The following is a 16,784-nucleotide window of genomic DNA, read 5'->3' on the forward strand; positions in this document are numbered from 1 at the left end:
TATCTTTTAAAAACCCAGTGCTGAGGGGATGGCTACTGGGTGGGGGGGGGGTGAGCCAGTAGTCCTTCCACACACACACACACACACACCCTGCGAACCTCTGTGTTGTTAACCAAAATCCTTCACATTCCAGCTGCCGCACGACCGAGGAGATGGCTAGTGGGGTGTGTGAGGTAGTAGTCCTTCCAATCACACACACCGTGGCGGGCGGCGGATAGCAAGCAGAGCGACGCCGTGGCCTGCCGTTTGGCCTGGCGCTGCTTCCCAACTGAGAGGCGCGTCTGCGCAGTAACTGCTGCAGTAACTGCGCAGGTGTGCCTCTCTCAGTTGGGAAGCGGCGCCAGGCCAAACAGCAGGCCACGGCATCACTCGGCTTGCTATCCACCACCACCCGCCGCCGCCGCCGGGATGTGTGTGATTGGAAGGACTACTACCTCACACACCCCACTAGCCATCTTCTCGGTCGCGCGGCAGCTGGAATGTGAAGGATTTTGGTTAACAACATGGAGGTTTTCAGGGGGTGGGTGGGTGCGGAAGGACTACCCCCCACCCAGTAGCCATCCCCTCAGCATTGAGGTTTTTAAAGATACACGGAGGTTCTCGGCAGGGGAAGGCAAGCGGAAAGCTGCTTGCTTGCCTGCCTGCCCAAAAAACAACACGGAGGTTCGAGGGAGGGAGGTGTTAACTCGCGAAGGCACGGACCAGCATTCAACCTGTCACGGACCGGCACCAGTCTGTGGACTGGCGGTTGAGAAACTGTGTTCTAAACTGTCTGGAAAAACTGAAAGCTAACAAATCACCAGGGCCGGATGGCATCAATCCAAGAGTCCTCAAAGAACTCAAACGTGAAATTGTTGACCTCCTTGCTAAAATATATAACTTATCCCTGAAATCGGGCTCTGTACCAGAGGACTGGAGAGTAGCAAATGTAACTCCGATTTTCAAAAAGGGATCTAGGGGCGATCCGGGAAATTACAGGCCGGTTAGCCTAACGTCCGTTCCAGGCAAATTGATGGAAAGCATCCTCAAGGATAAAATTGTAAAGCACCTAGAAGAACAGACCCTTCTGGGAGTGAGCCAGCATGGCTTCCGCAAAGGGAAATCTTGCCTCACCAACCTTTTGGACTTCTTTGAGAGTGTCAACGAGTGTGTGGATCAAGGTGTTCCAGTTGACATAGTCTACCTGGACTTCCAAAAAGCTTTTGACAAAGTTCCTCATCAAAGGCTCCTGAGGAAACTTAGCTGTCATGGGATAAGGGGACAAGTACATGTGTGGATTGCTAACTGGCTGAAAGACAGGAAACAGAGGGTAGGGATAAATGGAGAGTTTTAACAATGGAGGGAAATAAGAAGTGGGGTTCCCCAGGGATCTGTACTGGGACCGGTGCTTTCTAATTTATTCATAAATGATCTAGAAGCAGGGGAAAGCAGCGATGTGGCCAAATTTGCAGATGACACCAAACTCTTTTGGGAAGTGAAATCCAAAATGGATTGTGAGGAGCTCCAAAAGGATCTCTCCAAACTGGGCGAGTGGGCGACAAAGTGGCAAATGTGGTTCAGTGTTGCCAAGTGTCAAGTGATGCACATTGGGATGAAAAACCCTAACTTCAAGTATATGCTGATGGGATCTGAGCTGTCAGTGACTGACCAGGAGAGGGATCTTAGGGTCGTGGTGGGCAGCTCGTTGAAAGTGTCAACTCAATGTGCGGCGCTGGCAGCTATTAAAAAGGGCCAATTCCATGCTAGGGATCATTAGGAAGGGGACTGAAAATAAAAATGCTAATATTATAATGCCCTTATACAAAACTATGGTGCAACCACACTTGGAGTACTGCGCACAATTCTGGTCACCACATCTTAAAAAGGACATTGTTGAACTGGAGAAGGTGCAGAAGAGGGCAACCAAGATGATCAGGGGCCAGGAGCACCTTTCCTATGAGGCAAGACCTCAACACCTGGGGCTTTTTACTTTAGAAAAAAGACGACTGCGCAGAGACATGATAGAGGTCTATAAAATAATGCATGGTGTGGAGAAAGTGGATAGAGGGAAATTCTTTTCCCTCTCACACAACACTAGAACCAGGGGTCACTCCATGAAACTGATTGCCAGGAGGTATAAGAGCAACAAACGGAGGTACTTTTTCACACAACGCGTGATCCACTTGTGGAATTCTCTGCCAAAAGTTGTGGTGACAGCCAACAACCTGGATGGCTTGAAGAGGGGTTTGGATAACTTCATGGAGGACTGTTCTATATTTGGCTACTAGTCGGAGGGCTATGGGTCACCTCCAGCCTCCAAGGCAGGATGCCTGAGTACCTGAGTTGCAGGAGAGTAACAGCAGGAGAGAGGGCATGCCCTCAAGTCCTGCCTGTGGCTTCCAGCAGCATCTGGTGAGTCACAGTGTGAAACAGGATGCTGGACTAGATGGGCCTCCTTGGGCCTGATCCATCAGGGCTGTTCTTATGTTCCCCTCCGTATCGTCTTCTCAGCTGCTTATGGGACTTGGCTGCAAGCTGTCCAGACCCCCCACCCCCCCTCCACTGCTCCAGTTGATCAAAGCCCTTCTTAAGATGAGGGGACACAGAATTGCAGGTGTGGTCTGACTAGTACAGTAGAGAGTTTGGGCCCAATATTCAAGTCCGTCCGAATCCATTGCGCCCCACCCCCACCCGTCCCAGCAAGTGTGGGCTTCATAGGTGCAGAACAGCTGGCTGGGTGGAGGTGTGTGTGTGGGGGTGGGTGGGGTGCGCGATGGAACCTGGTCTAGCCACTAGAGTGTGGTCTCGTGGCTAACAAGTCGGTCTAGCATTGGGGTGGGGGGGACCAGATTTTCCTTGGCCAAAAAAGCCCTGGGGGTGACCTTGGAGCAGCAGCAGCGCTCTCTCAGCTTCACCCGCCCCGCAGTGTTGTTGTGAGGACAAAGCAGCGTAGGCTGTGCATGCCTCCCGGGCTCTTGGGCGGAAGGATGGGGTGGCCAGGAGGGCCTCGGGCCAAGAGCCGGGCTCAGGTTCTGCGGTCTGCTTTGCTGCTGGGAGGCTGAGGAGGAGCAGCAGCAGCCGGAGAGGCCCCCTGGCAGGCCCGGCTCGGCCTGAAGGGGCCCCCAGACCCTGGGCTGCTGCTGCCACTGCTAGGAGCGGCCCCTGGGGGGGGTGGAGGGAGGGGGGCTTCTCCTGGCTGCTTGGCCTCCCTTGGCTGTCATCATCTTCTCCTATCTACCCGGGGTGGGGAGAACTGAGGGGAGCCGGTCACCTTTGGGGGAGGAGCTCCACAGAGATGGCGTTTCATTCTGCTCAGGCAGGAGATCCAAGGGGGGCCTCCCCCTCCCCCTCCCCCCCCCCTCGCCTCTGGTCACCTGCAAGTCTTTGCTGCCTGGATATAGTCCTCTGCTGGTGGGGGGGGGGGCAGTCAGAGGTCTCCATCACAGGCCAGGCGCTTCTCCCTCCCTGCACTCGCTCTGCTCATCTGTGATTCGTTAAAGCCCCCCCCCATCACACCCCCACCACACCGCAGACAGGACACTCCAACTGGGCCCAAGGTTGTCTTTATTACGAAAGTGCAAAGATGCCAAAGCTGCCACATGAGGGGGGGGGAGGGGGCATCTGTGGCTGCAGGCAGCCTCCTCTTCCTTGCCCACAGCTCCCGGGGGTAGCCACGCGGAATGTCCTGCCGCCACGCACACGCACAGCAGTCCCAGAGAATGGCCCAGGCAGTGGCAGCCTTCTGCAGCAAGAGGTGGGGCTCAGGAAGGCAGGGGGCAAAGGTGCCCTGGGGGCACAGAGAGTCCGTTTTCTGCCCCAGTTGAGCAGAACGCCAGCATCCACCTGGGCAAACATCCCTCCTTGGCTCATGGCCGGCTCCACACGCTGGCCCAGGCAGGGGCTGAAGCTGCAGCAACTGCCATGAATCCCCAGAGCTGCAGCACAGCCGGGCGGGGGTGGGGGGTGGGATCCCGGCGGGGGAGGGGCTCCAGCGGCTCCGGGCTCTACTCCTCCGGGCACTTCAGGACATCATACTTCAGGTAGCCCACTTTGTCCACTTGGTGGTGGGAGTTCATTTGCCAGCAGAAGGGGTCCCTGCAGAAGTGGTACTTGCCTGGAGGGGGAGAGGGGGCCAGTCAGTAAGGCAGGCAGGGAGGGAGGGAGGCAGGGGGCAGAAGCCCTCCACGGGGCGGCAAAGGAGCCCAAGGGGGGCCAGGAGCAGGAGGGACAGTCCCTGGCTGGCGATCCTCCTGCCCTCCCTCCCCGGCTGCAGCCAGACCAGAGGTAACTGGGAAGAACCACCCTTTGTACATCCTGGGTCTTTTTCGCGGGAAATGCAACCACAGGCATGCTTGTGAATGGGGTTCAGGCAGCAATCAGTGCTCTGTGCCCCATGGGGGGAACTGACAGGTCCGCTGTGGAGCCTTCTCCTGCGCAGCAAAGAGCAGTTGGGTGGCTGTGCCTGAGATCAAGCCAGTGGTGGTGGGGGGGGGAGGCTTCACCCCACATGCCCAGTGCCCCATAGCCTGACTCTCCAGGTGCTCCCCGCCTTGTAGGTCGTTGGCCAGTAAGAGCAGGGTGGGGTCAAGGGGCTCCCTGTGGAATCCGCCTCATGGCAGGGGCCCCCTTGGGCCCCCATCCCAGGGCAGGCCTCAGGGAGCACCGCCAGCCCGGCCAGAGGCTCCCTGGACTCCCACCATCCCTCCCCAGCCTCCTTACCTTTGTGCAGGAAGATATTCTGAGAGTCCAGGGGGACCCCAGGAAAGACGCTGTCGAGGGGGCGAGGATAGCCTGGGTCTACCCGCTCGGCCTTCACATCCACCCTGCGGGGAGAGCAAAGCGGTGCGAGACCCTTAGCCAGCCCAGCCCGAGGCCAATGGTCCCTCCGCCCCCAGCTCCCCTCCCCAGCCCCCCTGCACAGGACAGAGAAGGATGTTCTGTGGTTCTGTGGTCTGAAGTCACACGTTGCAGTCAGGAAGGATCCTTCCCCCTTTCTCTGGAGTTTGTGGGCTACCAAATCCAGTGATGGGTGCTAGGAAGGGCCACTCATGTGGGGTGCTGTTGTTGTGGGGGATATGGGGGGCGCTGTTGTTGTGCTGTTATGGGGGATATGTGGGGCAAGCAGTTTTTCCCTTCCCACATTCTGGGGTCAGCACAGGACCAACTTCTGCTATGGGGCTGGCTCCACTTGGGCTGGGCGGCCGGGATCCCGGCCCCCTTCCAGCTCCTCCCGGGGCCTGGCTTGGCCTTCCTCTGCTGGCAGGGAGAGCCCCCTGCCCTCTGGGCATGCTGTGACCTGGGCAGTGGACCTGAGAGAGGACCTTCTCAGCCCTCCCCCTTCGCCCCACCCCTGGGAGTCTCCGTACCTCCAGAACTGCTCCCCACTGAAGAGCAGCACTTTGCTGTTTCTGCGCTGGACAGCACCGGTCAGCTTCTGGACGTCTTTGCCAATGCCCAGCTTCTCAAGGCTCCGCGGCCCCCTGGCTCTTGCCCCCTGGTACACCCAGAAGCGCTGGCCTGAAACGGACAATGGAAGCCAGGGTCAGGGGGCGTCTTTGGCCCTGCCGCTGCCGCCGCCCCCCCACCCCACCAGGTGGGCCCAGGGGCAAATGCCAGCCCAGCCTCCCCCCCCCCCCAACAGGCAGGCAGAGAGGTCCCTGTGGCCAGGGAGGGCTGCCGCTGGCTCTGCCACAGCCTGGCCCTGGGCGGCAGTCCTTGCGGGCAGCTCTGGCCCTGCTCCCTGGCCACAGCACGGCCTGTCCGGGCAGAGAGAGCACCTCCAGGCCACCTCTGGGCCGCAGTGCTCTGCAGATTGCCGCCCAAGGGCCCCCTCCCTCCCCCCCCCCCGCAGGAGCCTCCTCAGCACCACCTCCTTCCTGAGCCCAGGAGGGCGGCTGAGAAGCCCCGGAGAAGGAGAAGGAGAAGGGGCAGGGCCGAGCAGCCAGAGCCAAGGCCACCCACAAGGCGCCCGGGGTGGGGCTGGGGGGGGCTCCATCCTCGTGGGCCTTCCCAGCTGAAGCTGAGGGGCAGGACAGGCATCCTCTCTGGTGTCTGCTCTTTGGCACGAGTCCTTTGCTTGCACCCGAATCCACTTCTTTCCCGGCCTTAAGAAGGCCCACTTCTGTCACCAGAATCACTTCTGTCACCAGAGTGCCCTGTGCCATTCCGAGGCTGGCGAACTGGGGCAGATTCGCACAAGGCACCTTCTCAGCTCCTCCACCAGCAGGAGCTTCGCCCATTGCTGCCTTGAGCCTAAGGCAAGGCTTGACATCAGGCCCTCACTCACTTCCCCCCTAGTATTCAGCCCGAGGAAGTTCTCTGTGGAATCCAAAAGCTTCCATGCAGCAGTCTGACATTGGCTGGCCCTAATCAAGAGGGCTGCCTCTCTTCATTTGCCTCTGAATGCCTCAGAAGCAGCAGTGCTGGAATCTGCTGGGGGGGGGGGTCTCAGAGAGGGGGCTGCTCACTCACCAGAGAAGAAGAAGACCTTCTTGCTCGCCGGGTCCTGGAAGGCCGCCTGGATGTGGTCTGGGAGGGCCGGCCAGGTGTCCTGGATCCTGAAGGGGCCCTCGGGGGCCCCAGCCTTGGAGGAAGCCCGCTTCCAGTATTGCCTGGAGAGGGAGAGGGAGAGGGAGAGGATGGCTGCACGGTGGGGGCTGGCAGGCAGGCAGGAGGAGGACCGGGATGGGGCAGGGCGTTCTCCGAAGGCACCCTAGGAACTGTGCTGCTCAGACCAGCCGGGGCCCCTCTAGGTGCAGCGGGGGGGGGGAGGACAGCAGCCCCCTCCCCTGGGCAGGGACGAAGACCGGAGGATGGGCATATGCACATTCAGCAGCACGCACACCCTGCCCCCCCCCGCCCGGCCCCACTCTGCGACTCACCCGTCCTTGAAGAGAAACAACTCCTTCTTGATCTCGCTCACGGAGTCATAGCCTTGAACTTGGCAGGCGTCACCCACCGGCCTGAAGGGGGTGGACTGCGTGGCCGGGGTGCTGCCCTCCTCCCCGGTGGAAGACGAGCCCTCCGCCTCCGTGGTGGTCCAGTCGGGGATGTCGGGGCTCTGAGTGGTCACTCCGGGGCCTGTTCCGGCACCTGGGGGCGGGGGCAGAGGCGGCACCGTGAGGGGGCTGGGCCCCACTGGAGGAGCAGCCGCTGCCGCCACAGAGGGCTGCTGCCAGCCAGAGTGCTGTGCGCAGAGGGGCTGAGCTGGGGCCGGTCACAGCACAGGAGTGGGGGGCATCGCTCCCCCCCCGGCACCCTTGGCTGGACCTCCTGCGTGCCCAGAGGGCGGAGGCGGCCAGCTCCTCCGATGCCGCCCCTTGGCAGCAGCAGCAGCCAAGCCATTCCCCAAGCGGCTCCCCTCCCCCAAGAGGAACTCCGTCTCCCAGAGGGAAACCTCGGAAGAAGCCCAAGGGAGGCGCAGGCTGCAGACGGAGGGGCTGGGGTGGGGTGCCAGCCTGCTGGGCTGGACGGGGCACTTGCTCACCGGGGGCGCCTCTCGGCCCAATTAGCAAGGGCTGGGGAGGGGATCCTGGGGGTGGGGGGCTATGGGGCAGGCAGTTTCCCGTCTCCACCTTCTGGGGTAACATCGAAACCTACCTCCACGCCCCTCTGTACTGTGGGGAGGGTGCCCCACACCTCCCCCATGCTTCCACTCACCATAGAGGTGCTGGATTCCAGCGATATCATCTGAATGCAGGCGGAAATCCTCCAGGTAGGTGTACATCGGGTACATGAGCGCATCCCGCACGGTGGAGTGCTCCAGGCCCAGGGAGTGGCCAAACTCGTGGGCAGCGACCAGGAAAAGGCTGTAGCCTGGAAGACCCAGCACACAGCAGCTGTAGGGGGGGTCTGCGGCCTGCCCCTGCCCCCCACCCCTCTGCCCCTTTGGCCCCACATCAGCATTGCAGGGGACTCTGAGCAGTGTTGCTGTGGGCCCCGCTGGGCCTCCTCAGGACCTCCGCCCCCACAGATGCTCTTCCCCGGGGGCTCTGTGCTGCCCGCAACCTCCCCCTGGGCCCTGCTCCCCCGGGTGTGCCCTTCCCCAAGCCCCTCCGCTAAGGGGTGGCCTCCTCCTCCTCCTCCTCCTCCTCCTCCTCCTCCTCCTCCTCAGCATTCCCTTCTGGCAGGCCCTCGCTAGCCCCTCTGCTGCCGCCACCGCCTGGCGGGCACCCCATCGGCCACCTCCCCCCCCCAGCTGGCCAGGGGCTCCTCTCCCTCCGGCTCGTGCGCAGGCCGCCATCCAGGCTGTACCTTGGTCAGGGCAGAGGCCCCACTTCTTGTCCGTGTCGTAGTTGCTGGTGGTGGCACACCAGAGTTTCCCGTCTTGGCGCCCGTCGGCGGTGCAGGCGGAGTAGCTCTGGCCCTGGAAGGTGAAGGGGAAGGCACAGGACTCCCCCACCGAGTTCCCTGCAATCACCGCGGTGTCTGCAGGGAAGAAGAAGAGGGAGGGTCTCTGAGCACCAGCCAGCAGCGCCCCCCCCGATCCCCAGGGCTCTCCTCCACGCGGGACGGGGCCGCTCTGCACAGACATGGCCACAGGCAGGACACGCTGGTGGGGTGAGCCCCCCTCCCCCCAGCACTCCGGCTGCAAGGCTGAGCTCGCTGCTGGCATTGCTGCCCCCTTCTCTGGGGCAAGCGGCACGGGCAGCCGGCCCAGGTCTGGGCAGGGGATGCTCTGGGCTGCTCCCCAACGGTTGTTGGGGCCCATTTTCAGGCCCCGCCCTGTGGCTACAGTGGCACCCGAGGCCTGCGGCTTGCCAGGTTCGGCCCAGAACGGCTGCAGGCTCGGCAGCTCCAGAACTCCTTGGCAATGCCAGGCTGCAGCTCTGGAGGGCAGAGGGCCTCGCAGCAAGAAGCCACCCTCGACTGCTGGGGGGAGGCGAAGCCCTGCCCGCCCGTACCTCTGTTGGGGCAGAAGCCGTATTTCTTGTCGCGGTCAAAGTTGCTGGTCGTGGCGCACCAGCGGTAGCCGTCTTGGCGCCCTTCGGTGGTGCAGCCCTCGTAGGTCTTGCCGTCAAAGACGAAAGGGAAGACACACTTCTCGCCCTTGCTGTTCCCACCGTACGTGAAGAGGACTAGCAGGAGACAGAGACAGTGGGGTGGGTGGGTGGGTTGGCCTGATTTCCACCGCAGCCCCCCAGGGATGGAGGAATTCCGTGGGGAGGCAGCATCTGGCCCCAGCCCCAAGCTCTGCAGCATCTCCTAATCCCGGGACTGGGACTGCAGGAGGCCTGAAGGGACCCACCTGTCTTGCCATTAGCCCCGTGGCTTGAGAGCAGACAATTCCCTCAGTGCCTCATGTGGGCTGAAGGGGATAAACTCGGAGGGGAGCAGCTGGCGATGTCTCTATGTCCCAGATCCCTTCCCTGGAATGGCTACAGACCCTTTCCCCGAAATACTGCTCTCCTCTGCTCCCCGCCCCACCATCCTGGCATCCTTCCACCCTCACCAGCCAGCCCCACATGCTGCATATGCCCGACATGACCCTCCAGACTCCAAGCCTCCCTCCCCTCCCCTCCCCTCCCCAAACTCCTTCCAGGAAACCTCCCAGCAACAAGCGGGGCCAGGGGGTCCAGGAGACACAGCACTCTCTCTCAGGCCCCTCTGCCGCCTTCCATGTCTCCTCCCCCCCCCAGGGTGCCTTGCTGCCCCCTTCCAACCGGCTTCCTCTGCCTCCATTCCCTCCAGCTTTCTGCCTCCCTCATGGGCTCTTTCACTTCTCCCTGTGCCCCACACTCTCCTCTCCATCCTTTCTTTCCTCGCCCCCCCCAATAAGGAAGAGTAGACACGCCTGAGTGTGCCTGCAGAAATGGGAGGCCTCTTGGAGCGCCCCCCTCCTCTGGGCCCAGGCCTGGCCCTGCTGCTGCTGCTGCTGCTGCTACTCACGCTCGTTGGGGCAGAATCCATAGAGCTTGTCCTTGTCGTAGTTGGCTGTGGTGGAACACCAGGTCAGCCCGTCTTGGCGGCCCTCGGCAGTGCAGGTGGAGTAGGACTTCCCCTCGAAGACGAAGGGGAAGTGGCAGGTGGCCCCCTTGGCGTTCCCGTAGTAGGTCTTCACCACTGCCAGGGAACAAGAGAGAGGGGGGGGGGTCAGAGCGAGGAATCGGGGGGGGGGGGTCAGGGAGCCAAGCAGGCTGGTCAACTCACCAATTCCTGTGCCCAGAGTCCAGAATTCGTCATCGTCAAAGTGGGCGTCCCCACCAAATCCTTCCTTGCCAGGAGGGAAGGCATGGGCCAGGAGGCCATCCTTGCCATCGAAGGGGTAGCCATCTCCGTGTTCTGGGGAGACAGAGAGGCCAGTCGGTGGGCAGCATGGTGCTCAGGCCCAGGCGGGAGGAGGAGGCGCCAGCCAGCCAGCGAGGCATGCTCCTCCTCAGCCACGCGGACTTCCTTCATGCCCCTGCACCTTCCTGACGGTCAGCGGAATGGCTGCTCTCTCCCCCCTGCCCGCCCCCAAGGCCGGCCCAGTGGCTGTGCAGCATCCCTCCCCCCACTTTCTCTAGGGCAGGAGGGCGGGGCGCAAGCTCACCTTCCGTTCCAAACTGGATCAGGATGTCCACCTCCCCACTCTCCCGGCGGGCAAAGGTGAGGGGTGTCACATCGCTCCACACCTTGAAGGCCCGGACAAAGGCGTCCTCGATGATGGAGGCATCCAAGTCCGGGGAGTAATTCACCACTCTGGGGAGGAGGAGGGGTCAGGATCCCCGAGAGACCACCACCACCACCAGCACTAGCACCAGCAGCAGCAGCAGCACTATGCCAGGCCCCCGGAGGAGGGCGCTCTCGTCTGACTGCCCCCCCCCCGCTGCTGCTATTGCCAGGTGGGGAAGAAAGGGCCTTCCCCCTCCCCCCCCCATGGAGCCAGAGGCCATCCAGACCAAGGAGGACCCGAGGGCATTCCTGGGGTGGGGGCGCAGCTGCCTTGCCACGGAGACCACCTCCGGGTCTCATCGGATTCCTCCGGGGCGTCACAGGCGGCTCCCCTGCCTTGGCCCACCGGTCCTCTTGGGGAGACGGGCTGGTGCCCAAGCAGGGGCCGGGGCCGGGGCGGAGGCGGCGCTTGCAGGGACTGACTCACCGGTAGGTGAGGTCGGTGTGGTCCCATTTGAGGTTCCCCTCGAAGGTCTGGAACTGGCCGAGGTCGGGCACTCCGCAGCGGGGAGCCCGCACGGCCGCCATGGTGGAGGCGTCCAGCAGCCCCGTCTCCGGCAGGCCCAGCTGCCTCTGCATCCTCCGGAGCGCCTCGCGGCTCAGCGTCACCTGGCTGCCCAGCTGCTCCGAGTGCGACTCCTTCAAGTACCCAAAGCGCAGCAGGTAGTTCTGGAGAGGGGAGAAGCACGCGGGGCTCAGGCCACGGCGGCGGCGGCGGCGTCTCCTCCGGGGAGACCCGCTGCCACGCGCAAGGCCAGGCGAGAGTCGGGGCGCGGTGGAAGATGGGCAGCAGCAGCAGGAGCTCAGCACCACCGGCGCCCCCTCCGTGCCCTGGGAGGACACGTCCCTCCCTCACCCCGGAGGGCTCGGCGGCGGCGGCACCAGTCAGAAGTCTGCGGAGGAGGAGAGCGCCGGCCTCGAAGTGGCCAGCAAACGCCGTTTTCTGCTCTCTGTGGATTGTGCCGGCGCTGGGGGTTCCGGGCCCGCTGCAAACAGCCAATGAGCCAAGCGCGGCCAGAGCAGTCGGCTTCTCCTCACCGGCAACTAGCACGGAACTTCCGAATGGCTCTGCCGGTCCGCGCCGCCGGGGATACGCGGGGCTGTCCACCGAAAGGTGTTTCAGTGAACGGATTCACTAGCAGATGCTTATCGCCCGCCTTTCTGCAGGCAGCCACCGAACGGCGCCGCGGGGAAGCAGCGACCTGCCTGGAGAGCAGGAGGCTGTCGGTTCGAATCCCCGCTGGCGTGTTTCCCAGACGAGGGGAAACTCCCAGATCAGGCAGCAGCGATATAGGAAGGTGCTGAAAGGCAGCTTCCCGACTGCGCAGCGGGAGGAGGCCAGGGTCAACCCCTCCTGGATTCTGTCAAGAAAACCCCAGGGCTCTGTGGGCGCCAGGAGTCGGCACCACCTTCCCTTTCCTTTCCTTCCCTTTCCTTTCCCGCAGGCAGCTAAGGAATATGATGCTGATCGAGAGCAGCAAGGCAAGAGAGGCAGCAGCAGCAGGGCTCTCAGCGGGGCGACCTGCCTGCCGCCAGATCAAGTTCTCTCAGGGCCAGCCATTTCCACTCAGTGCCAGGAGAGGACAGCCTGGCTGGGGACCCCTAGGGACTGGGGCAGGCTCCAGCCTGCCAGTGCTTCTGCCCCCATAACTGGTTTCAGGTGCCGCCACTCAGGGCTGTCTTGCAGCAGCCGCTCCGGAATCTGCCGTCCCTGACACTCTTGTGTGAAGCCCCCAAGAAGATGGAGCTCGTCCTCTTGCGGTTCGGGGGGGGGACCCGAGGGTCCCTCCTGCACAAATGCCCTGCGTGGCGGCTCTAAACACAAAGATGGTGTCCTGAAAGACGACAAGGTTGGCTGATTCTCGGGCCATTTTGCTGAGATACCTGCAGAATTTGAGCTTGGTTTCAGCCAGACACACGCACACCCCACCAGCTCACCCCCGCCCCCCTTCATGGCTCATCATTTCGTGTTCATCCAGAGTCTCAGCCGCCCCACCAGCCCTGGATCCCTTTCCACCCCACAAGCCTGCTGCCCTCCACCTTGGTACGCAAGGTGAGAGTGCTCTCTCTCTCGCTCTCTCTCTCTCTGCCCAGCAGCAAGCTTGAAAGAGAAACCGGCCTGGACTAGGCAGCTCCATCCATGCTCGAAATGCCCCAGCCCTGAGCTGTGGGGCTTGGGACTGGAGCAGCCTCTCCCCCCACCGCCCCCCCCCCCGCCAGCTCAAGAACTGACCTCTGCCAGCTGCCTGTCTGTCATGTTCCGGAGCAGTTCCCCAGGGAAGGTGATGACCAGAGGACCCTGGCCCTGAAGTGGAGCAGCCCCGGTGCAGCTGAGGGACAGGAGCCCCACGAGGAAGGGAGCCAGGTGGGCTGGCCCCATGGCTGCTGGGCTGGAGGGGGCTCTGTGGCGTGGCCTGCAGTCCTCTGGCACTCCCTCCGGCTGCTTCTCTGGCTGCTTCTCCGTCTGGAGCTGCTGTGTCTGCAGCTGCTGGGCCCATTTATACACTGAGAGAGGGAAGGGAAGGGGGTGAGTCACCTCCCCACCGCCAGTCTGGGCAGAGGAAGAGATGCAGAGCCAGGCCTGGGGGGCAGGGGGGGGGGCAGGCCTTGCTCAACACTTGTTTACTGAATGCCCAGGAAGTGTGACATCCAGCAGGAAAAGCTGTGTGGTTTTCGGGGGGGGGGGCTGCCTGGCTGGTGCTCATCACCGGAGGGCTGGTGGGCTGGAGTTTGTCCTCCCTCACCCCACACATTGGCGAGGAGCTCTTGACTCTCCTGCCACCTGCCGAAATCCCTTCCCTTCCTGCCATTGCATCACAGCAGCAGAAGAGAAGCCAACTAGTCAAGGTCCCTTAACTTTATGCCCCCAGATAAATGGGCATCCAACAGGAAAACCTCATTCATATGCCCGTGGGGGGGGGGGGGGGGCTGGCTCTTTTGCCAAGGTCTGCCTTGGGCTCTCTCCTAATCGGAGGCAGCACCATGCATGTAGCTGCTCTCCCCTGGCTTTTGCTAGTCCCCCATTCAAGGGGAGCCCACTCTCTCTGCCTGAGAGGTCCTCCTGAGGTCCCCGAGGAGGATGCAGCAGAGCGAGGCAGCCGGCCTGTCCTGCAGGCCCTCTCCAGAGGCCCTTTGCAGAAGATGAGAAGAGACGGGGCCCCAAAGGGGGGCCTTTTCTCTTGCACCGCCCCCCCCCGGAGCCCAGAGCCATTCCCTGGGCACCCCCTGCCTAGGCCAAGGAGGCGATGGTGCCTGGGGGTCTTTCACTGCAGGGGCTGCTTCGCTCTGCTCTCCTTCAGGTGGTTGTTACTTGGCTGCCTTCCTTACACATTCCTGGAACTGCACCTTGAGGAAAGAGAACCCAGGCAAGAACCTTCCAGGGCCCAAGGAGAAGCTGGGGAGAGGAGGGACATGGGGACAGAAGAAGCTGCCATATACTGAGTCCGACCCTTGGTCCATCTAGCTCAGGACTGTCTTCACAGACTGGCAGCAGCTTCTCCAAGGTTGCAGGCAGGAGTCTTTCTCAGCCCTCTCTTGGAGATGCTGCCAGGGAGGGGACTGGGAACCTTCTGCAGGCAAGCAGGCAGGTGCCCTTTCCAGAGCGGATTCCCCATCCCCCCCCAAGGGGCTACCTAGCAGTCTCCATGCATGTAGCCTCCCATTCAAATGCAAATCAGGATGGGCCCTGCTCAGTGAAAGGGACAACTCATGCTTGCTACCACAAGCCCACACTGGCCAAGGGGGGTGGAAGGAGGTGGCCAGTAGCCCCTCCGAGTCACGGGCCTTGGCATGGGGTGGGAAGAAGCCCGGAGGACCCCCCTCAACCCTGGCAGCAGCTGCCCTGGCCCAGGAGAACTGCCAGCCCAGAAGCTGCCTCGGTGCTGCCCTCAGCGGCCCCCACAGCCCTCGGCCTCCCTTCTCAGCACCCCACATCATCACCTCGCCTTGAATTCAGCAGTGTCAGTGGGCAGAAGCCGCCTCTCTGGAACTCCCTGCCTGGCCATCTCTCTCTCGGGCCTCCTCTGGGTTGTGGGGCTTGCTCTGCCCCCTCAGCCCTGAGAGAGAGAGGGAGAGATCTGGAGCATGCATGGAGCCTGAGGAGCCACTGCCTAGAGGCAAGGGGCCTTCTTCTCCCAGCGGGAAGAGCTGCCTCCTCCTCCTCCTCCTCCTCCTCCTGGATGGATGGATGGATGGATGGATGGATGGATGGATGGATCAGGAACGGACGTGGCTGCCCAGGGGCGCTCTGTGTGTTGCCAGGCTGAGGAATGGCATCAGGCCAGCAGCCAAACTGCAGCAACCGAGCACAACCCAGGCCTAATCCGCAGGCTGTTGTCACTCCAACACTCTGTGCATACGCAGAGGCCCCTCTTTCCTCTCCTTGGCTGCCACCTCATGCATGCTCTGGAAAGTGCACAGAATATAATTCACCCCTGCTAACTGAGCAAAGCATGCTGTGTGGGAAGAGGCCATGGTAGACCCCTCCTGCATTCTACCAAGAAAAGCACAGGGCTCTGTGGGTGCCAGGAGTGGTGGACACTGACTCGAGGGCACAATCCTTCCTTTCCTTGAGCTGAGCAAAGAGGCACCTTTTTGAAGTGGAGATTTTCTATGTTTAGCAGCGGGAGAGCAACTGGCCCTCTCCATCCCCAGCACAGCATCCCTCCAGTGGCTGTTGCTGGGGTCTGTCTCTCTTTTAGATTGTGAGCCCTTTGGAGCCATTTCATGCATTCATTCATTCATTCATATATATATCTATGCTGACTGCTTTTCAACTTTTATTGAAAAGTGTCCTATAGATAGTAGTAGTAGTTGGGGAAAAGGTTCTGCCATCGAGTCAGTGTCAACAGATGGCCTGCGTATATTACTACTACTATTACTAATTACTATTACTATCGCTCGTTGTTGTTGTCATAGTAATATAAGCAGGCAGTCCTGCGAAGGAGACCCCCTGAAGCAGGCCCTCTTTCTGCTTTCTGCCTCCTGCTCGCCCCCACCTCGCCTTTCCTGCCCTCCTGCCACCCTGTGGTGCTTCTCCCCGCCCCCCCACCCCATGATGTCTGTTCAGCCCCACACCCAGTTCAGTCTCCTGCAGACTGCTGGGCCTTCTGGGCTGGGGCTTCGGTGGCCTGGAACAGACCATAAGCACAGCCCCGCTGGATCAGGCCCCAGGAGGCCCACCCAGCCCCGCCTCCTGTCTCACGCTGCAGTGGCCCACCAGATGCCTGAGAAGAAGCCCACGGGCACAAGGGGAGGGCAGGCCCCCTCATCCCCTGCTCTTGCTCCCTGCCGCTGGGATGGAGAGGCATCCTGCCTCTGAGGCTGGAGGGGGCCTGGAGCCACCAGACTAGGAGCCGTGGATAGGCCTGTCCTCCCTGACTTCATCTAAGCAGCCGCCGGGCTAGTGGCCACCACCACGCCCCACGGCAGAGAATTCCATAGACTAATTGTGGAAAAGTCCTCCCTCTTGTCCGTCCTAAGTTTCCTGGCCTTCAGTTTCATGGGGTGACCCCGGTCCTAGACATTTCTCTCTGTCCACCCTCTCCACTCCATGCATCATTGTATACACCTCCATCATGTCTACTCTCAGCTGCCTCTTTTCCAAACTAAGGAGCCCCGGATGCTGCAGCCTCGCCTCACAGGGAGGGGGCTCCAGGCCCCTGGCCCTCTAGGTTGCCCCCCTCTGCTGCCCCTTCTCCAGCTCTACGATGCCTGGCTCACCCCACCCACCCCCACCACCCTGGCTGTGCACATGGTGGCTCGAATGATTTTAAAGCCTGGTGGTTTGTCTTCATGGCGGGTGGAGGGGGCCTCACAGCAGGGGCCCCCAAGCCTTTTCCCCGGGGCCCGGACCCCCTCTCGGCAGCCCTGCCAGTCTGCAGTAGGTAGGCACCCATCTGGCAGCTGAAGGGGACCCACCACTAGGACCCACCTTCCGCCTCCTTTGTTCTCAGGGGGCCCCATCTGAGCGGGCCGAAGCTGGGCCAAGGGCTTCTCTGCCTGGGGGCCCTGAGCCCGCCCACCACCCTCTTCCTGGGGCTCTTGGGGACAAAGCAGCAGCACCCCCTCCCTCCCTCCCTCCCTGGGGCTGGGCTCTGCTGCTGAGCTCCAGAGGGCCCAGGGCACCGGCAAGTGTCTCTCTGTGTGTGTCC

At 61.9% G+C, this 16,784-nt stretch overlaps 1 protein-coding gene across 1 annotated transcript; it reads right to left on the reverse strand.

The window, feature by feature from the left end:
• Positions 1–3,525: 3,525 nt before the first annotated feature.
• MMP9 (matrix metallopeptidase 9) lies at positions 3,526–13,079 on the reverse strand. The gene is made up of 13 exons (XM_053247692.1): positions 12,866–13,079; positions 11,060–11,301; positions 10,511–10,659; positions 10,129–10,260; positions 9,868–10,041; positions 8,883–9,056; positions 8,233–8,406; positions 7,639–7,794; positions 6,861–7,071; positions 6,451–6,590; positions 5,346–5,496; positions 4,699–4,802; positions 3,526–4,093 (listed from the first exon to the last, which is right to left on the reverse strand). The coding sequence occupies exons 1-13, from the start codon at positions 13,010–13,012 to the stop codon at positions 3,984–3,986; spliced, it is 2,064 nt and encodes a 687-aa protein (XP_053103667.1). The 5' UTR covers positions 13,013–13,079; the 3' UTR covers positions 3,526–3,983.
• Between the last annotated feature and the right edge of the window lie 3,705 nt (positions 13,080–16,784).

The sequence above is a fragment of the Hemicordylus capensis genome, chromosome 4 (assembly GCF_027244095.1).
Source record: "Hemicordylus capensis ecotype Gifberg chromosome 4, rHemCap1.1.pri, whole genome shotgun sequence".
In the NCBI taxonomy this organism is placed as follows: domain Eukaryota; kingdom Metazoa; phylum Chordata; class Lepidosauria; order Squamata; family Cordylidae; genus Hemicordylus; species Hemicordylus capensis.

Coding starts and splice junctions, on each gene's coding strand:
- MMP9 (XM_053247692.1), bottom strand. CDS start 13,012: ATGGGGCCAGCCCACCTGGCTCCCTTCCTCGTGGGGCTCCTGTCCCTC. Junction 8,407..8,882: donor CGGCTTCTGCCCCAACAGAG/GTACGGGCGGGC, acceptor TCTTCCCTGCAG/ACACCGCGGTGATTGCAGGG. Junction 7,072..7,638: donor TGGAATCCAGCACCTCTATG/GTGAGTGGAAGC, acceptor CCCCGCCCCCAG/GTGCCGGAACAGGCCCCGGA.